The following is a 21,814-nucleotide window of genomic DNA, read 5'->3' as shown; positions in this document are numbered from 1 at the left end:
TGTCTCTCATCGTTCTCTTGGCAATGCCCCATAGATTCTCTGCAACACGTAGATTTGTTTTTCTTCTCTTGCAGTTTTCTAAAATCATTTTGTCAATCAGCAGCTGGTCTTTTGTGCCTCTGGTGTTCGGGCAATTTCCTTTCTGTTCTACTGGAAGCTGTTTGTTAGTTAATAAGTGTTGCATTACTTATTAATGCAACTAATGTAATGTTGCATTACATCTGCTATTATTCCAGTTAATAATTTGAACATGGTTGGCAGGCAGGTTATTGGTCTATAATTACTTGGAACTGCACCTTTTGCTGGGTCTTTCATGATGAGATGAGTTTTCCCAGTTGTTAGCCATTGTTCAATATCACCTCCTTGCAAAATGTGATTGAACTGTTTTGATAGTTGTTTATGAAGGCTTGTTAGGTGTTTAAGCCAAAAGCTGTGAAGTTCATCATCGCCTGGAGCAGTCCAATTTTTAATTTTCTTTGTTCTTTCACTTATTAATTCTGGTGTTATTATTAACGTAGATCTTGCATTTGTTGGTTACATTTTTTGACCTCTTTCATCCAGCCTGCTTTTTTATTATAATCTATTGGATTGTCCCATAATTTTCCCCAGAATTGCACTGTTTCTTCTTTATTTGGTGTTTCAACGTTTCTCGCAGTTTCTCCTTCTATGCTTTAGTAGAAACGTCTCTGATTCGACTGGAATTGGAGATTCTGCCTGTGTTGTGTGATTCTGGCTTCATATCTGCTAATCTTCTTTGACACTGCTGTTATTTGCTGCTTTATTATTTCCAGGACTTCTCTAATTCTCCTTGAATCTAGGTGGTATTTTTGGATCAGATACTGTTTGGTGTTTTCATTCTTCAGCTTCTTGTCTTTCATATCTTTCAATTTACTAGCATCTGATCTAAGCCTGGAGATTTTATTTTCTAATCTAATCTTCCATTTAGGTGATATACTGCTTTCTTTTTTGACAGGTCCACTGATTTTATATCCGAGCTCTTGTGTTGTTATTGTTGCTGCACTGTACATTAGTTGGTTTGTTTCTTGCAAATTATTGGTTGTTATTTCTGCAAGTGCAGCATTGACATCTTTTAATGCCTGAGCAAGTTGTTTTTGGGCAACTGTTTTTAGAGCTGGAAGTCGAACCCTGGTGGTTGTTTGGTTCATGTGCTCAGTTATTTTTTGCTTTAGTTCTTGTTGCTTTTCTGTTAGACGGCATTCGGGTTTTTAATAATATTATTATTTCTTGTTTACACAGTCAGACAGGTGTTATTGACTGGTTTGTTTTATCCAGACATCGAGTCCTTCCCAAGGACCTGGGATGCCAGAATTTTATTGTCAATTGTTATAGATATCGTCGCAGAATATAAGCTGTTCCCAGTAAAGCTGCTTTTTGTAATTGGCTGATGGTGATTTCTGTGGCCCCTATGGTGTTGAAGTGCTCTTCAAGGTCTTTTGGAACTGCACCCAGGGTGCCAATTACCACTGGGATTATTTGGGTCTTTTTCTGCCACAGCCTTTCCATTTCAATTTGTAGATCTTTGTATTTTGTTATTTTTTCTATTTCTTTTTCTTCTATTCTGCTATCCCCTGGTATTGCTATGTCGATTATATTAACTTGTTTTTCTTTCTTCTCAACTACAGTTATATCTGGTGTATTGTGTGGCAGATGTTTGTCTGTTTATAGTCGGAAGTCCCATAATATTTTTACATATTCATTTTCTTCAACTTTTTCAGTTTTATGGTCCCACCAATGTTTGGCTACAGGTAGCTTGTATTTTTTTCAGATTTTCCAGTGTATCATCCCTGCTACTTTGTCATGCCTTTGTTTGTAGTCAGTCTGTGCTATCTTTTTACAACAGCTGATCAGGTGGTCCACAGTTTCATCTGCTTCTTTACAAAGGCGGCACTTGCTGTTTGTGGTGGATTTTTCAACTTTTGCTCTTATTGCATTTGTTCTTAGTGCCTGTTCTTGTGCAGCCAGTATTAAACCCTCTGTTTCTTTCTTCAAGTTGCCATTCTTAAGCCATTGCCAGGTCTTGGTGATGTCTGATTTTCCACTTATATTGTGCAAATATTGACCATGCAGTGGTTTATTTTTCCATTTTTCTGCTCGGTTCTTGACTTGTTCTTTCTTGTAGGCCTGCTTTGTTTCATTGGTGTTGAATAGTTTCGCATTATTGACCATTTGAAGTGTATCTTCTTCACTGTCCTTGATATATTCTTCAAGGCCTCTTTTCTCCTCCTCTACTGTTTGATGGACTTGCAGCATTCCTCTTCCACCTGAGCTGCGAGGGAGGTATAGCCTATCTACATCACTGTGGGGGTGCAGAGCATGATTGATGGTCATGATTTTCCTGGTCTTACGATCTAGCGTCTCTAGCTCTGCCTGGGTCCAGTCTATTATTCCTGCAGTGTATCTGATAACAGGTATAGCCCAGGTGTTTATGGCTTGTATGGTGTTCCCGCCATTGAGTTTGGACTTGAGGATTTTTGTAACTCTCCTGATGTATTCACTTCCAATTTTTCTTTTAACTTCAGTGTGTGCGATGTTATCAGCCTGGAGAATGCCCAAGTATTTGTAATGTTCTTTCTCTTCCAGGTTCTTGATCTTGCTTCCATTGGGCAGTTCTATTCCTTCTGTTTTTCTTATTTTCCCTCTGTTCATTATTAATGCAGCACACTTGTCTAGTGCAACCTCCATTGCTATATCGCTACTGAATATACGGACAGTGTTTAGCAGTGATTCAATTTCTGACTGGGACTTTCCATACAACTTCAGATCATCCATGTACAGCAGATGGCTGATTTGACTTTATGTTTTAGATGTTTGGTATCCGAGGCCTGTTTTGTTTAGTATTTGTGAAAGTTGGGTCATGGCAATTACAAACAACAGAGGGGATAGTGAGTCCCCTTGGAAAATGCCTCTTCTAATGCTAACCTGTCCAAGTGTCTCGCCATTGATTGTTAACTGTGTACTCCACATGCTCATTGCTTTTTAAATAAATATCTGAATGTTTTTGCTGACACCAGTTGTTTCTAAACATTTTAGTATCCATGTGTGAGGCAATGAATCGAAGGCTTTCTTGTAGTCATCCATGCAACACTTAGATTGGTTTTTCTTCTCTTGCAGTTTTCTAAAATCATTTTGTCAATCAGCAGCTGGTCTTTTGTGCCTCTGGTGTTCGGGCAATTTCCTTTCTGTTCTACTGGAGGCTTTTTGTTAGTTAATAAGTGTTGCATCACTTCTTCTGCTATTATTCCAGTTAATAATTTGAACATGGTTGGCAGGCAGGTTATTGGTCTATAATTACTTGGAACTGCACCTTTTGCTGGGTCTTTCATGATGAGATGAGTTTTCCCAGTTGTTAGCCATTGTTCAATATCACCGCCTTGCAAAATGTGATTGAACTGTTTTGATAGTTGTTTATGAAGGCTTGTTAGGTGTTTAAGCCAAAAGCCATGCAGTTCTTCTTCTTCTTCTTCTTCTTCTTCTTCTTCTTCTTCTTCTTCTTCTTCTTCTTCTTCATCATCATCATCATCATCATCATCATCTAATAATTATATTAATAATTATAATTAATTATTTATAATTAATTATTTATAATCAATTATTTATAATAATTATAATTATATTATTAATTATATTAATAAATAATAATAATAATACTTATTGTTATTATCATCACATTTTTATACCGCCCAAAACTTACATCTCTGCTGCTGCCAGTGCCTGCCACCTGTATGCCACCGGCCATATGCTGCTGCCTGCCACCTGTAAGTCCACTATGTAGTGAGGGGTGGAGGTGGCAGCAGCAACAATGGTGGCATTTCTCCTCCCAGTGCTGGAGACATGCCATTTGAATTTTGTAGGGGTTTCCCCCATCTTTTACACATTTAATATCATGGTGTTTTATTGGTCTTATTGTTAAGTTGCCTTGAGCACTGAGTTCATGGCTGCTGCTCTGCTGCTGCCACTTCCACAGGAGCTGGTCCTGTGGTAGCAAGCATGACTTGTCCCCTTAGCTAAGCAGGGTTGCATATGAATGCCCTGGTTGCACATGAATGGGAGACTTGATGTGTGAGCACTGTAAGATAATCCCCTCAGGTGATGGAGCCGCTTTGGGAAGAGCAGAAGGTTTCAAGTTCCCTCCCTGGCATCTCCAAGGTAGGGCTGAATGACATGCCTGCCTGCAACCTTGAAGAAGCTGCTGCTAGTCTGTGAATACAATACTGAGCTAGATAGACCAATGGTCTGACTCAGTGTATGGCAGCTTCCTATGTTCCACTTGCCATCTGGTAAGCCAAGGCCTAGGGCAGTGGCGGCAGCGAGGGACAGTGGAAGCAACAGTGACAGTCTCTATGTCTCTCTACAGATGAAGGCACGGCATTCTAATTCACCCTTCCTTACAATGCCTAAGGCCACCTAATGGTACAGCGGGGAAGTAATCTGCCTAGAGAGCAGGAGGCTGTTGGTTTGAATCCCCGCTGGTGCGTTTCCCAGAATATGAGAAACTCCTATACTGGGCAGCAGTGATATAGGAAGATGCTGAAAGGCATCATCTCATACTGCACGGGAGATGGCAATGGTAAACCCCTCCTTTATTCTACCAAGAAAACCACATGGCTTTGTGGTTGCCAGGAGTCAACACGGACTCAACAGCACCACCTTTCCTTTTCACAATGCCCAGCCCCCTAGTGCTGATCTGGAGGAATGCTAGGAGGGCCAACAAAAAGTAGGCAAATGCATCATCTATATATATATTTAATTCTCTTAGCCAGCATGCTTGCCCAGGATTTGGTGGTGGAACTCTCGCGAGAGTTCGTGGCAAGGGGCGAGAGTTTGGGGCCAAAAAAAAAAAAATGGCAGAGGGTGGTGGTGGCAGGCTGCAAAACGGGCTGAGGAGGTGGCCTCAGCTGTCTGCCGGGAGGCGGCAGCGGGACGACCTGGCCTAGCCAGGCCAGGCCATCCTGGGTAAGGAGGGGAGGGGGAGGCGGTGGCGGCAAAGCCCGGACTGGTCGCTGGGGCAGGAAGCGGGAGGTGGCGGGGGGGACGGCAGGCCAGGCTGTCCCGGGTAAGGGGGAGGCAGCAGCAGCAAAGCCCAGCCTGGCCTCCGGGAGCAGGAGGCGGGAGGCGGCAGCGGGATGGCTGGTGAGATGGCCAGTGAGACGAGAAAGTGGTGGAGAAGCAGCAGAGAGACCGGAAAGGGGGTGAGTGGGGAAGATAGAGTTGGGCAGGAGGGAGGGAGGGGGAGGGGGGCAAGAGAGAGTAGGGCAGGAGGGAGGGGAGGGGACAGGAGGGAGGGGGAGGGGGCAAGAGACTGGGGCAGGAGGGAGGGAGAGTGGGGCAGGAGGGGGGAACAGCTGGCCCCAAATAGCGCACAGATGCTCTGTGCGGATTGGCTAGTTTATTGTTGTTGTAGTCGTTTGTTTGTTTTTTGTTATTATACCACTTTTCAACCAAAAAAAAAAAAGTGGCACAGTGGGGAAATGACTTGATTAGCAAGCCAGAGGTTGCTGGTTTGAATCCCCGCTGTACCTATATTGGGCAGCAGCGATATAGGAAGGCAACTGATATATCATCTCATACTGTGCAGGAGATGGCCATGGTAACCCCCTCCTGTATTCTACCAAAGACAACCACAGGGCTCTGTGGTCGCCAGGAGTCAACACCGGCTTGATGGTGCAACTTTACCTTTTATTCAGAGGCTAATGAAAATTAAACCTAAGGAAAAAAGCTCTTGCCTCAATAAGGTTTTTTTTTTAACCATGGGAGTAATGACTGGGTACATAGGAACATAGGAAGCTGCCATATACTGAGTCAGAGCATTGGCCTATCTAGCTCAGTATTGTCTTCACAGACCGGCAGTGGCTTCTCCAAGGTTGCAGGCAGTAATCTCTCTCAGCCCTATGTTGGACGTAACCCCCCCCCCCATTACCTGATGTGCCTTGTAATCCCCCATCCCTGAGTTACAGTACTACCTACATATACTTCATAACCTTGTGGGTTTCCAAATCTTCGTGTGTAAATCTTTGTAGATATATGATGTACAAACAACCACTTGGTATATAATTGTGCTTTGGCAACGTACTGTATGCTTTGATAGTTTGTTGGTTCAATAAGAAAAATCTTGTCCTACAAAAAAAATAATCTTGTCCTATCTTAAAGAAGCCAGGGAGGGAACTTGAAACCTTTTGCTCTTCCCAGAGTGGCTCCATCCCCTAAAGGGAATATCTTACAGTGCTCACACATCAAGTCTCCCATTCATATGCAACCAGGGCTGACCCTGCTTAGCTAAGGGGACAAGTCATGCTTACTACCACAAGACCAGCTCAATAGCTCAGACATAATAGCATTGTTTCTGTCAAATTAATTGGAAACATACAGTGATCTAAGAGAGAGTGAAGGGATATAGATATAGGCACCTTGGTATTCACTAGCTGTATAAACAGGGATTGGTGATGCAGAATAATAGCTTTGAATAATCAGCTACTGAAAATACCTGTGATTTCCCTTTTAATGTAAATAAACTCTCACTTTGATACTTTTTTAAACGGATAGATTTTAACAACATACAGGTCATCTCTATGTTTTTCTCACATACGCTCAAAGGGGAGAGGAAAGCTGGAAAGCTTTCTATTTGGAAAGCTGCTATTTCTAAGCATCTGTAAAAACACACAGGTTATTTTCCACACTCTGGTATCTTGCTGATTACAGATAACCTCAGTGCCAAAATGAGGGAGGAACATTTTTGTCTGCACATAATGGCATGATATTGATTGCAAAAAATCAATGCAAAATTATATAACTCACTGGTCTTGGCTTTGTGCATCAGCCATTCCCTGAAAGCTGTTCCTAAGATTTTTATTTCTGTTCCTCAGCCAAAAAATAAAAATAAAAAAATCCCCTCAAGCCTGCATGGTTCACAAGTTTGACTCCATGGGAATTAAATCTATTGTGTTTTCCTCAGAAAAGAGGTTTCTTTTAGGAAAATAGGAATGAAAATAATCTGTCAGATATCTATATTAGGATACTAGTCTATTTTGAGAATTCAACGCTTCTTCACTCCAGCCTCTCTAGTGAACATAACAGAGAGATGTTGGTTAGATTGTGAAACTCTTTAATAATCTAGTACAGTAGTTTTCAAACTGTGTTCTAGAGAACCCTGGAGTCAGAAGCTCACTAGGGGCTTCTCCATGAAAAGACATATAAACATAGTAAACTGCCTTATACCTAGTCAGGCCATTGGCTATCGAACTCAGTTTGCCTGTGCTGACTGGTAGCAGTCCTCCATGAATTCCAATAGGGAGTCACTGTGGTATAGTGGTTAGAGTGTTGGACTAGGACCAGAGAGATCTGAGTTCAAATCCCCATTCAGCCATGAAACTCACTGGGTGATTCTGGGCTAGTCACTTCTCTCTCAGCCTAGCCTACCCCATAGGGTTGTTGTGAGGACAAATATAACCATGTGCACTGCTCTGGGCTCCTTGGAGGAAGAGTGGGATAGAAATGCAAAAATAAACACATAAACAGGAGTTCCTTTCCAGCATCACCAAAAGATTCCAGGGATTGAACCACGGACCTTCTGCGTGCAAAGCATGTGCTCTGCTGCTGAGCTATGGCTCCATCCCCAGTGAAGTGTTTTGTCATGCTATGGTGGGTCAGCTCCCCTGAAAGATTGCTTGTCCAACACTACTCATCTTCCCTTGTGATGTGCAAGCCACAGGGGAGCGTTGGATATTTTCTATGGCACTCTTTCAAATTCATGCAAGGTTATAGTAAGACTCAGTTCACAAAGGGTATTAGCCAAGCTTGCTGAGTGTGTGCTCTAGAATATAGCCCAGAATTTTTTTAAGTACACTGGTATTCCTTGTCAAATATGCAGAGTCTCTTCAAAATATAAACTGGATTCTGAAAGGTAGAAAGTCTCTGGTCTAATGAACTAGCAGGCAACTCCATGCTTCAAATAAGATGAAATGTTTCAAGGAATTATATGGGATAAACACACCAAAGATCAAAAGGGAAAATATACTGCAATAAACCTGGTTGCTGTCAATCAATCAATCAACCTTTATTACAGTCAGAGACCAGCATAAAATTACATGTTAAACGAGGGTGATACTAAAATGACTAAAAGAGAATACAAGTTAAAAGTTACATGTTAAAAAATACAGGAGGATAAAGGTGATTGCAAATACGATGACAGATATCATGAAAAGGCTGAGATTAAAGAAAATTGCAATTTAAAAAGAGACAAGCTAAAATAGATGAAAATTACATATATGAACATTAATACTAAAGAACTAAAACGGCTAAAAATAAAATATTATGATTTCTATTATTAAAAAGCACAGAAAAGATAAAAAGGGGAGTATAAAATGGTAACATCCAGATTAAAAATTATAAAAAGCAATAAAAAGCAGTATAGGACAATAAAAGGGGAGGCAACTGCAAGGTCAACCCAAAGTCATCGGGAATCCGATTAAGGCTAAAAGGGCTCACAGCCTATCATCCTCTGACAAACCTGGTTGCTGGGAGGACACCCCACTGGGTCAGAATATGTAAGTACATTAATAGGCATCTTCCCCTCCCCCTTCAACATTCCACAGAGGAAAATGTACTGATAGGAGCCCTATTATCAAATTAAAGAGGGTACCTCAGACCTGCAGCATTGTCTTCCCTCTGCTTGGAGGGGAGAGTTCTTTATCCACCTGCTGCAGAAGTGCAAAGGTAAAGAAAGCACTGCTAATTAATATTGTCTGGAGACATGGAGTTCAAGTTCTAAATTCAGTAGTTTATTTAGGAAATCCATCAGGGAGATAGATTAAGCCTACATGTCTGGCTGCTAGCTACTTACAGGAAGGGGAGAAAGAGAAGGAGGAAGTATCTCTAGCCAGCTGAGAGAATGAAACCTGAGACAGTTAGTCTAAGAAAGGGGAAGCAGAGCAGAGAAAATCCTTCCTGGCTGTCTCTGTCCGTAATGCCCCTTGTGGTCAGTAGGGTTGCTGGTGCTAAGAGTCGATGGCATCAGAAGCTGCATCACCAACACCCTCTCTAACTACTCATTGCAGAAGGGTCAGGGTTAGGGATCAGACAATACATCTGCCTGATGTATTCTGCAATTTATTCTGCACTAGCTCGACCTACACTGATTAAATATCAACCAGTTCTTTAGTTGAAGATATCCTAGGGGAAATATTATTCCCTCCCTTCCAGACACATGAATTGCCTTATAATATATTATCAAGTATACAAAAAGATAATTTCCCACCAGTTATCTCCTTGCCAGGAAAAAAAAAAAAATCTACTAAATTTCCGTGAGGCTGCTTGCTGTTAAAAGCACAGAAACAGGGCCAGCTAAAAAGAGTGACAAATTGAATGAACCACCGTGTAACAAACTGAAAGGAAGATTACATCAAACTGGGGGTAACTGATATGTGAGCATAGGAAGCTGCCATATATTGAAATCAGACCATTTCCACTTAGCCCAGCATTATTTACAATGACTACCAGCAGCTCTCCAGGGTTATAGAAAAGAGTTGTTTCTGGCCTACCCAGAAATGCCAGGGATTTGAACCCGAGGCCTTCGGTATGCAAAACCGAAGATTCAGGAGGTTCTCACGAGCCACCAAAAGCGGGCTAAGGGAGTCTAGCCCGCTTTTGGTGGATTGTGTGCTGCCACGGGAGCCACACGGCTCCCGACAGCAAACCCTCCAAAGTCTCCCTCCCCTTAGCCGAGGTTAGCGGAGCGAGCACTCCGCAAACCCTCTCTTTTTGATTGTGTGTTGCCATAGCATGGCTCCGTGCTGCAGCTGCACATGAGGAGACCCCTGCCAGGAGGCTGAAACAAGCCTCCTGACCCTGGGGGTCTCTCCAGGATGCCCTGCACGCTCACGCGGGGCCTCCTGGAACTTCTGGGGGCCGCGTTGCCCCCGATCCCCGCAGCCCCCACCGGTTCCGTGACAGAGTTGGCAGTCGTTTGGGCGGCTGATCCAGCCACCCAGGGCTGCTTTCCTGCTCGTCTGTGGGGAGAGCGGGCTAAGCCCACTCTTCCCGCAAACCCCCTAGAGGCGAGTCTCACTGATCGTGAGACTCGCCTCATTTTCTGCCACTGAGAATCTGTGTTTGTCTCCAAGTGTGGTCTTCCATTTCCAGAACTATTATGCTTTGGGAAATCTTTTCTAACATTCTGACTCATGGGGGAGTGCTATGTGAGAACCTGTAATGGAAGAGTCTTTGAGAGTGGAGGTGTGAGAGGAGAACTTTCAGGCACTACGAAATTTCAGAGGCATAAAGTAACTTCAGCCCTAAAACCACTCTAATAGGTCAGATATGTAAAGACATTTTACTGCAAACAGCAATGAATTATCTGAGGCAGAAAATTCAGCATGATAAAATAAATTGACTCACTGTGTGATGGCGCGGCTTGCTGAACTCATTAAAAATACCAATAAGAAAGATATTGACACCTTATGCAACATTTATAAGGCTGCATACAAAAAAGGGTTTAAAGCAAAGCAGCAGACGCAATTTGCATTGTTTGGGAGTGGGGAGGGGGAAAAAGAGCACATATATTCACATCTTAATATTGATACAAAATACAAGCCATCATGGATACATATCTTTTACAAATTACACCGATAATTTATGTGAATGGGTTCATTCAGAAAACATGTATCAGACTAATCCAGCCATGTTCTTTTCTTTGACATAAATTAAGTTTTGTGGCCGGGTATTTCAAATAAGCCTATTATTATTTATTTTTACATTTTATATCCCGCTCTTCCTCCAAGGAGCCCAAAGCAGTGTACTACATACTTACAGGTGAAACTCGGAAAATTAGAATATCGTGCAAAAGTCCATTAATTTCAGTAATGCAAATTAAAAGGTGAAACTGATATATGAGACAGATGCATTACATGCAAAGCGAGATAAGTCAAGCCTTAATTTGTTATAATTGTGATGATCATGGCGTACAGCTCATGAAAACCCCAAATCCACAATCTCAGAAAATTAGAATATTACATGGAACCAAGAAGACAAGGATTGAAGAATAGAACAATATCGGACCTCTGAAAAGTATACAGTGTACTGTGCTTGATTGGCCAGCAAACTCGCCTGACCTGACCCCATAGAGAATCTATGGGGCATTGCCAAGAGAAGGATGAGAGACATGAGACCAAACAATGCAGAAGAGCTGAAGGCCGCTAATGAAGTATCCTGGTCTTCCATAATACCTCATCAGTGCCACAGGCTGATAGCAGCCATGCCACGCCGCATTGAGGCAGTAATTGCTGCAAAAGGGGCCCAAACCAAGTACTGAATACATATGCATGCTTATACTTTTCAGAGGCCTGATATTGTTCTATTCTTCAGTCCTTGTCTTCTTGGTTCCATGTAATATTCTAATTTTCTGAGATTGTGGATTTGGGGTTTTCATGAGCTGTACGCCATGATCATCACAATTATAACAAATTAAGGCTTGACTTATCTCGCTTTGCATGTAATGCGTCTGTCTCATATATCAGTTTCACCTTTTAATTTGCATTACTGAAATTAATGGACCTTTGCACGATATTCTAATTTTCCGAGTTTCACCTGTAGGTTTCTCCTCACAACAACCCTGTGAAGTAGGTTAGGCTGAGAGAGAAGTGACTGGCCCAGAGTCACCCAGCAAGTCTCATGGCTGTATGGGGATTTGAACTCGGGTCTCTCCGGTCCTAGTCCAGCACTCCAACCACTACACCACGCTAGCTCTCTGGACTTCACCTGTATAAACGAGAGAGCAATAATTAAAGATACAAAAGCACAATTCAGATTTCTGCTTAGGTGAGATGAAAGTAGGGGTCAGAATAATCATGCTCCCCAATAGATACTTGACAAAATTACTGGATTTAGCAATGGACTTTGTGGCATAGTTACTCCCCCCCCCCCACACTTTCTCTCACAATTACCTAGCCCATCTGCTGGATAGTAAATATGTAATTACTTAAGCTTAGCTGATTCTAAGTCATTTTCACCACATATTGACATAAGAAGAGCCAAATCTGGTGGGGAGTCACACATTTATTAACTCCTCTAGAAGCACAAGAATGCAACATGTTGAGACGATTCTCATGATCAGTGGAAAGTGGGCTAAAGGAGCTTAGCCCACTGTCCACAGATGGTGGGAACAACCGGGCTCGCAGGCGAGCCTGGTTCCCCCAAAGCAGGTCACCTGCTTACCTACCCCTCCCCTTAGCCCAGGTTAGTGGAGCGAGCACTCCGCTAACCCAGGTTTTGTGGTCATGTATTGCTGTGGCATGGCTCTGCGCTGTGGCAACTCATGAGAAGACCCCTGGCCAGGAGGCTGCAAGCAGCTTCCTGGGCTCGGGGGCCTCCCCAGCATGCCTCGAGTGCTTGCGTGGGGCATCCTGGAACTTCTGGGGGCCGCACAGCCCCCGATCCCTGCAGCTCCCCCCACCGACTCCGTGACAGAGCTGGCAGTCGTGTGGGCGGCCAATCCGGCCACCCAGGGCTGCAGCAGAGCTCGTTTGCAGGGAGAGTGGGCTGAGTCCGCTCTCCCCACAAACCTCATTTGGGGCAGTCTCACCGATCGTGAGACTCGCCTCGATGTGTTTGTGCATTGATAAAGTACCACATATTCAGCCTCTTTCCAGACTCTATATTCAGGAACCAGCATGCATAACAGAAACCTATTGTGCTTATGAAACTCTCCACACCTTCCTCCATGTCAAGGAAGGAGGAAGAAGTCCACCCCTGCCTTCCTTTTGACCACTATTTCCCTCCCACCTGTTGGACAGCTAAAGAGAGAACTGTCACTGCGCTGGTGCTTCTTAATCTGCACATATGGCTACGTGGTTCTCATGCTACAAAGATGTGAGCTGTCATACTACTGATGGGGTTGGGTGAAATGCAAGTAGCTTCTTATCTCACAGTCCTTAAATTACTCTTCAGGGACTTCAGTGCTTTAAAGAGGATTGCCTCCTGATAGTGTTTGCGAAGGAGAAGGAAGGAAAGTGCTTTGTTCAACTTTGAGTAAAAATTACTCTTTGTGTTTTTGTTTCTCTTATGTTTTCCCTTCCCTTTGTTTTGCTTACTTGTTTCTTCTTCCTCATTTCACTTTCTCTGGAGCAGCCTGATCCTTTGGATCAGCTCAGACTATAGTATTGCAAGTAGAACAGTGGAGCAAGCAGTACAATGAGCAGCGGAAGCAGTAGAAAAATATCATGGCTAAAATATCACTAGGGAAGTCATAATCCTATTTTATTTTTACAGCAAAGGAATTTTAAAAGAGGCGGCCCTCAAGTGCCCTACTGCTGAGGCAGGTGACAAGGTGATTTTCAACTTGGTAATCTCACAGGACCGAGACCTTAACATTTTTTTCATGGATGCTTGTGTCCATATATGGACATGTTGCCAGTCTCTGGATGAAAATATCCTGATGGCTGAGGACAGAGGCATTCCCTACAGTATGGATGGCCAGTGGCACTATCAACCCTGGACTTCAGGCCCAAAGTCCAGGGCCCCCCAAATCTGGTGTGGTTGCTGGTGGCCCACACTGCAGTGGGCAGATGGGTATGATTATGACCTGTGCTGGGTGCTTTAGAGACAGAGGGGGGAGTGAGGAAAGGAATATGTGGGATGGGAATATGTTAAGTTGCATGTTGAAATGTTTCTGCTAATGCATATTTGCATAACCATACCTGTTTTATATTCTTGCATTCTTGTGAGTTCAGTTGCTGTCTGTGCCCTTAAAAAACCCACGTGTTAAAAACAATGCGTGTGTCACAGGGTGTGTGTGTAGGGGGATGATGCTTAACTTGCAGTGGGGGTGAGGACTCCAAAGGCCTTTAGGTCCAGGCTCCAAAATTACTGAGCGTCACCTCTGGCCGTGGGCCAAAGGACCACCTTTGCTACTTGCATAAATAGACCTGTTTTATATCTTACATTCGTGTGAGTCCAGTTGCTGCTTGTGCCCTGAAGAACCCACGTGTTAAAAATACTGCGGGTGTCAGAAAAGGGTGTCAGGGTGTGTGTGTGTGTGTGCGCGCACACGCGCATAGGGGGATGAAGCTTAACTTGCAGCTGGGGGGGGCCCTCCAGTGGAGGGAGGGGGGCCTCCAAAGGCCTTTAAGTCCCGGCTCCAAAATTACCTAGGTGGACCTCTGTGGATGGCTAAGGTCTGTATTCTTGAGAGCAGTCTGGAGGATGAAACTGTCTTCCACCACACATAAATTACATAGGAAGCTGGCTTATACTGGGTCAAACCACTGGTCCATCTAACTCAATACTGTCTACACTGACTAGCAGTGGATCTCCAGGGCTGCAGATAGGTCTTTCCCACCCCTACCTGAAGATGCCAGCGGTTCAACCTGGGACTGTCTGCATGCAAAGCAGATGCTCTTCCACTGAGCTATGGTCCTTACCCTGACATAAGGAGGTGAAGGTGATGCAGAAGAATAGGCAAAGGAAGGTGAGGCAGAGATGGAGGGGGGCAGGGCACTAGTGTGGTGACCAAGACCCATCACTTCTTTTCAGTCATGTTTTGCTTTATGTTTCTTGGCCACACAGAATTCTGTGTTTAGTCCCCATGGAAACAGGAATGCTCGTTTCAAATGCTCATTTCAAATATATATATTCTTGTAAATATATTTTCATGATTGAAAAGAACAAAATGATGAGTGTCAGGTGCCGTATCACTCATACCTTAGGAACACAGGAACATAGGAAGCTGCCATATTCTGAGTCAGACCATTGGTCTATCTAGCTCAGTATTGTCTTCACAGACTGGCAGCGGCTTCTCCAAGGGTGCAGGCAGGAATCTCTCTCAGCCTTGTCTTGGAGATGCCAGGGAGGGAACTTGGACATAGGCGTAACTATAGGGGGGCAGGGGGGGCACGTGCCCCGGGTGCCACTTGGCAGGGGGTGCCAAAAAGTGCCCCCGCCGATTTGCTGTAAATTTTTTTTAAAAAATATTTTTTTTGGATTTTTTTTTTTTTGCAGAGCTGTCCCCCTCCCCCGGTCCCGGTGGCCCCCCCATTGGCATTGCTCATCCAGCACTGGGTGCCGCGGCGTCTTCGTAGTCCAAGTCTCTGACTCTCACTCCCTGGCGCGCCCCGCCACCAGTCGCGCATGCGTAGAGAGGAGGACACGCACCAGAGCAAACTTCCTGAACAACTCCCTCTTCTGAACAACTTCCTGAACGCCCGAACCAGTTCCCCTTTTTGCTCATTCAAGTCCTTCCTCCCCTATAATCTAACCATGTTTTAACTGAAAAGGTTCAGGGAGGGGGAGATGGGGGGATGTGGAACCTTGGGTTCCACATCACCCCATCTCTCCCTTCCTGGACTTTTTCACTATGTAATGCAAGCTAATTTAATTATATGTCATCATCAAAATGGATTAGCTGTTTCAGCCCATCAGGAAAGTCTAAACCTCCACCGATTTAATTAACCAGACTGAAAATCAGATGAACAGAGAATGTTTTAATGAAAGGTGGTATATAAATTTAACAATAAGTAAAACTATCATTAGGAGCAATTAGCGATTACTTAAACATTGGTGCTGCCAAGCAATTTGTAAATAAAACTATAAGCCCTTTGAAAATAAGCTGGAATTAATTGTAGGTTGGGCAGGGGGTGAAAGTATATACTTCTAAACATTTATTGTTAAATTTATATACCACCTTTAATTAAAAACAACCCCAAAGTGGTTTGGTTTTAGTCATGGATTTTAATTTTAATTGCTCTTTTTGTCAATGTGATGAAGATTAGTTAAATCTGAGTGGTCTTAGGCAACCAATGTTGCATCTGAAATGCCATTTCATTTTTTATTGTCATAAATACTCTCCAACCAATTTAAATAGCAAAGGTGTATATTATCGCTTCATTCAATTGCAGGGAATCTCAAAAAAGCAGGATTTGCAACTAAGGCAGTGCATATCTTCTCTAAAATGGCCCTTTTATAGTTTTTCTAACTTTGAAATTGTAACATAAAACAAAGCATAAATGCATAAATGCTTCCCCCTCCATTTGAAACCTTTTCTGGTGTAAATAGCGCACATTTTTGGAAAAGGGGAGTCTTTCTTTAACAGCGGGAGAATAAGGAGTCTTTAGCACTATCACCCTAGTCCCTCGAATTACTTTGGAGTCCTTGGTTTTCGTTTTGTTAAAATACAGTCACTCACAAGGGAAAGTCAGGAACAGAACCAGGGCGTGAGGGAGGGGCATCATAATCATAATAATCACCATTGCATCATAATTCTGATGTCTGAGATACAAGCCAACTTCACAGGGTTGTTGTGAGGAAAAACATGTAGTGCATTTTGAAAATTTTTGTAATTTTTGTAATTTTTTAAAATTTTCAAATAAAAGTTTTCTGAAACATGTGTGTCAGTCAGATGTATGTTGGGGGCGGCGGCGGGGGGGATGCGGCGGGGGGGGAGCGCAATTTCAGTGCTTGCCCCGGGCGCCGTTTTCCCTAGTTAAGCCTCTGAACTTGGAATCTTCTGCTCTTCCCAGAGCGGCTTCATCCCCTGAGGGGAATATCTTGCAGTGCTCACACATCATCTCCCATTCATATGCAACCAAGGCAGACCCTGCTTAGCTATAAGGGGACAAGTCATGCTTGCTACCACAAGACCAGATCTCCTTCTTGGCAGCTCCACAGCAAAACCTGATTGGAGGCAAATGAGGCTGGGGTGTTAGTAACATGGGGATTAATTGATTGCATTTATATCCCAGCCTTCCTCTGAGGATCACAGGGCAGTGTACATGGATCTTCCCACTCCCATTGGTCCCACACAGCAACTCTGGTAGGTAAGTGAGGTTAAGGGGTAGTGCCTAGCCAACGGTCACCCAGGGAAAATGGCTGAGGAAAGGCCTCCCCAGTTCTAGCCAGCTCCTTCACTACATCACCATCTTGGCTCTCAATGGCAAGACACGAGTATCCTGATATGTGTATAAGGCTGTCCCTGGGTCTGGGCAAGAGGGCAGAATAGGTGGAAGTGAGCAAGTAGCCTGAGATGTTGGCTGCCAGTGCAGAAGAGCACACACAGTGCCATAAATACTTTATCCATCAAGTTTTCATGCATACTTCCCCTGCCAGCCTGAGAACAGCACATGCAGCACTAAACAGGTGGGCAACACTGCCAGCTTTGACTGAGTGGTCACCTCTGTATCACTTCTGAATCATCTACTGTCTTCCCTACCAAGGGGAATAGGGAAGGGAGCTTGGAATGGGGTGTGCTCAGCAGTGTTCCCTGTAACCAATGTTGTTGACTACAACTCCCAACATCCCTAGCTGCACTAATGTTTGCTGGGGAATATGGGAGCTGTAGTCAACAATATCTGAGAATCCCTGTTACAGGAACACTGCTGCCCAACATCCATTACAAACAGGTACCGTCAGTGTCAGCTACCTGTTGAGCCGCTAAGTGTTCACAGATACAGGTGGGCAAGCAGCCCTCCTGTACCTGTCTCTGGGTTTGAGGTCCATCTGTACCTCTGAGAATTGACAGACCGCTCCACCTCTACCCTCAAGGGGTTAAACCCATTCTTGAAGCTTATCTCTTGCTGATGAGTCATCTGTGAAAGCCTTTCCCCGGGATGCAGAAAGCCAGAATCAAACAATATGAAAACATAAATTAGTCAAGGTGGAGGAATAGCAATCTATCACAGGCAAACACTTCGAATAATGAGTCCCTGGAAGCAGTCAGTTGTGTTTTGATAATGAAATAATGCAAGGAAAGTGAATCCCTCGTCATCAAAACAGAGCAAGAAAAGAAACATTGCACATGAAAATGATGATGTGTTTCATAGAGGTATGTGTGTTTGTCTTAAGGTAGGATTAAAACAAAATTAATCAAAAATCAGGAGGGCCATTTGTCATTTAAGATCATTCTCCTGCAAAAGTATTTACATAACAAACCCAAATCGGTGCTGTTCCATAAAATAAAGTAAAATAAAAATTAAATTAAATAAAGGTGCTGTTCCATAAAATAAAAATATTCATTTATTTGCACAGGCAATATTAGGAAAATTCAAGAGCTCAACCAGGGCTTGCGCGTGATCCAGACCTTGCTTCCCTGTACATCATGTCTTTGTGCTGCACTGAATATATGATGGTCAAAGGCTACTCACATGACTCCACCTCTTGCACAGGTCCTGCCCCCACTTGCCCCGCCCCCACTTATATCAGTCAGTCTGGCCTGCAGTCTGTCATAGCTCCGCCAAGTCTGTGTCTCCCACTTGCCTCTAAATGGTCAGTGCAGAGCCCTAGACAACACAAGGATTGGTTCCTCCTTTATCTTCTCCATCCCATTTAGTAAGTACAATGACATCAGGCAGCCCAAAATGCTCTGCCCAAAGAGCTGCCTCTCCTTCACAAGAAGCTCTGCAAATGTTAAGCTGGAAAGAGATCGTAGTTTTATTTTCTTTTTAAAAGGGTGTTAAAAGTGGTATGAAGACCACTCATTATTTATATAGTATCTAAAGCAAGAAGGCAATGCTCTGCAGGGCGGGGGCAGGGGGCCCCCTCTATTTTTTATGTCCATTATGTTAGGTGCATCCATTCATCCATTGATCTAATCCAATTAAAAACAGGAATCCAATTAAAAACAGGAATTAAAAACAGGATTTCCATCATCTGCTGTGGGACACAATTTATTACTAAATTGGTTCACACCCAATTTGCCTGAGTGTGGAACTGATTTGGGAACTGCCTCTATGGCCCTGTGCAGGCATAATATTTCTGATCCCTGGGTCATGCCAAATGCTTGTGTGCTTCTCCTCTTATGGGCAAATTCCTCCCCTATTCCATTTTTAAAAGCTAACAATAATACAATGTTATCATTAACATTAATGTCAACCATGGTTATATTTAATCAAGGTTTGCACCTTCATTTCTAAACCTGTTTACAATTCTGGTTTAAAGCCAGTCATGGTTAATGTTGACAGCAGTGCAGATGTTGAGGCTATTCACACAAGCATGCAAAATCGGGCTAAGGGAGCCCAGTCCAATTTTGCATGCTCGTGTGAACCACCAGGATTGCGCCCAATCCCAGGATTGTGCCCAATCCCAGTGGCTACACGGTGGCAAACCTGCCTGTGAAGCCTCCCAGTTAAATGAGCTGGGGGGAGGGGAGATCCCAGTAATGCACTGCACACTTATTGTGACCTGCGCCGGGTGCTTTAGAGACAGAGTGGAGAGTGGGGAAAGAAATATGTGGGTTGGGAATATGTTAAGTTGCGTATTGAAATGTTTCTGCTAATGCATATTGTGTGTGTGTGTGTGTGTGTGTGTGTGTGTGAGAGAGAGAGAGAGAGAGAGAGAGTAAGTATTCATATTCTTATATTCTTGTGAATTCAGTTGCTGTTTGTGCCCTCAAGAAGCCACCTTAAAAATAATACATGTGTCACGGTGTCTGTGTGTGTAGGGGGATGATGCTTAATTTGCAGCAGGCTGTGGGGCTCCAAACACCTTTAAGTTCAGGCTCCAAAATTACCTAGGTGCACCTCTGGTTCTGAGCTGTGTGTAGTAATTTTTCTGCATGCTCTGCTAACATCCCATTCCCACTAAGGAGATCTCTAACATCCCAATCCCACTAAGGAGATCTACACATAGATCATTGTTGGATCAGGAATGACAAGTGTCATCCGATGTTAATTCAAATGTGGATGTCATCTATCTGCACTGCATTGCTTTCCGTGAAATGCGTTTTCACATGTCCATCCACATTCTGGCCCAAATGAGTTATGGATACTTTTTGAAATGGGTGGGTAGAGCAAGAATATGTTCCGCCGACACTATTAAGTTAAGTCAGTATATTTAATAAAAGAAATACGTCCGTCTTCCTTCCACAAGCACCCTTTATCCTTTTCCACTGTTCTCATCTTCTTCCATGCACTCCTGCTTCTATGCCGCTCACACAGGAAAGCTCCCCATTCCTGGCTCCAGGCAGATCTCTTCCCAAAGTTCTGCCCTTCCCTATTCACAGTTGGCTCACAGGAATCTCTGCAACAAATACTCCCTAAATCTGGACGTTCGAAGACTCTGTCCCCAGCAGGCATAACAAACTTCTAGCTCCTACCTCTCATACCAGAGCCCCTCTTCAATTTGCTAAGTATGCAGTCTAAGTGTATTTAGTACTTTCTACACTTTCCAAATTGATTCCAGATTTGTGCATTAAGAAATTGCTTTATTTGGCTTATTTCATTGCCGTGAGGCACTTTTAATATAAACTCATTACTTTCAGAGGTTCAAATAATTTCCCCTTATTTCTGAGAAAATTCGCAAAGTTAATGTTCCATAACTCAGGGGGAAAATAGTGCAATTAGACCCTGCTAATATATACCACTAGAAAGGTGGCAGTTTTGCAGAAATGTGAACATACACTTCCTGGCTAATTGCTTAGCTTAACAGCCTGATCCTTAAATTATTGTGACAGGACAAACCCCAGTGAAGACTTGCTCAGACAAACTATAAGGCTGGCCCAGAAGCTTCCTTTATTAATCCTAAAAGAAGGATGTGTGGATGTTATTTGCACAAGTCATTAAAAATAGCTCCCCCCCTCCTTCAGTCGGAAGTAGTACAGTCCATTCTACTGCTTCAGCAGTCTATCCCCTGCATGTGTCAATCAGGCCACCATTTAATACATCTCACATGGTAAGTAACCCCTTGCCTACTGTAAAGGCGTTAACCGTGATCACCTAACAAACATAAAAAGTTTTGAACCATTATTTTTTATCCTGAATGAGACATGTGAACGTTAAAGAGAAACCACACTTTGCTATTCTTAATGCTTATCATTAGTGATGCCACTGAACATTATCCAAGCACAACCTGGAGGCTGAATCTGGAAAATTTGTAATGTTCACCTCCAATGCAAGATGAGCATTAAGACTAAAAAGTTCTTCAGCTGCTTGGATTTTAATTTGACCTTTAGAGGAACTGCAGCTGGCCTGCCAGCTTGCCTGCCTCCAATCCACTCCCTTTTCTCCAAGCCCTTTCCCACACCTCTTACCTTCCTTGTGGCTCCAGCAGCAGTGAAAGGGGAGCAGAGGACTCTCTTTCTCCACCCTCCTCTCCCGGATGTTGTGGGTGGTTGTGTGCCAGTCATAATGAGTGCTGAGAATTTTAGTTGTTCTAGTACTGCTGCCACAGTTGAGCTGGAAAACTGCAGATCCCAGAACTCCCTGTCTTTGGCACAGAGTCCTCATAGTGTGCCAAGAATTAGTGAGGAGAGGGCGGAGAGAGACGGCCCTCTGTTCTTCTTTTGCTACTCCTGAAGCCACAAAAAAGGTAAGTGGAGGAATATTTTGAGGAGGAGGCAGGTAAACAGGCAGGTGAAGGGGAGGGGTTTGGGATATTTATGGGTGTGTGTGGAAGAGATTGATTTGACTACTCCCAACATCATCATCAGGGGGGCAACTGTAGGGGAAGAATGGCAGTTCAGTCCCCAAACAGCAAAGCAAAACCAGCTTGGTGAGCAAGCGGCAAAGCACATCTGTAATTTGAATTCTTTATTGGAATTTAGGAGAGCCCTAAAGACCTACCTGTTCGGCCTGGCCATCCAGTGCTCTTAAATTGTTTTAAAGGGTCTTTGATGTTTGTGAACCGCCCTGAGCTATTTTGTAAGGGCAGTCTAAAAACCGAACAAACAAATAAATAATAAAGCAAGAGGTCTTGAGACAGTTCTTTTGTATGGAAGAACTACAAAGATTTACTTGAAGAGAAGGTTACAAATGAATGTGAAAAAGCCTGCAGCTTTATTTCAGCTGCAGCTCATGGCTGAAGAGAGAGATCAAACAAC

The 21,814-nt window shown here is 43.5% G+C and overlaps 1 protein-coding gene across 1 annotated transcript; it reads right to left on the bottom strand.

Moving 5' to 3' along the window:
• Positions 1-2,259: 2,259 nt before the first annotated feature.
• LOC128350563 (arginyl-tRNA--protein transferase 1-like) lies at positions 2,260-21,221 on the bottom strand. The gene is made up of 2 exons (XM_053308968.1): positions 21,026-21,221; positions 2,260-3,553 (listed from the first exon to the last, which is right to left on the bottom strand). The coding sequence occupies exons 1-2, from the start codon at positions 21,219-21,221 to the stop codon at positions 3,048-3,050; spliced, it is 702 nt and encodes a 233-aa protein (XP_053164943.1). The 3' UTR covers positions 2,260-3,047.
• Positions 21,222-21,814: the final 593 nt, after the last annotated feature.

This window comes from Hemicordylus capensis, chromosome 3, assembly GCF_027244095.1.
Source record: "Hemicordylus capensis ecotype Gifberg chromosome 3, rHemCap1.1.pri, whole genome shotgun sequence".
Taxonomy (NCBI): Eukaryota; Metazoa; Chordata; class Lepidosauria; order Squamata; family Cordylidae; genus Hemicordylus; species Hemicordylus capensis.
The sequence above is the reverse complement of the archived record's forward strand: the minus strand, read 5'-3'. Positions and strand labels throughout refer to the sequence as shown.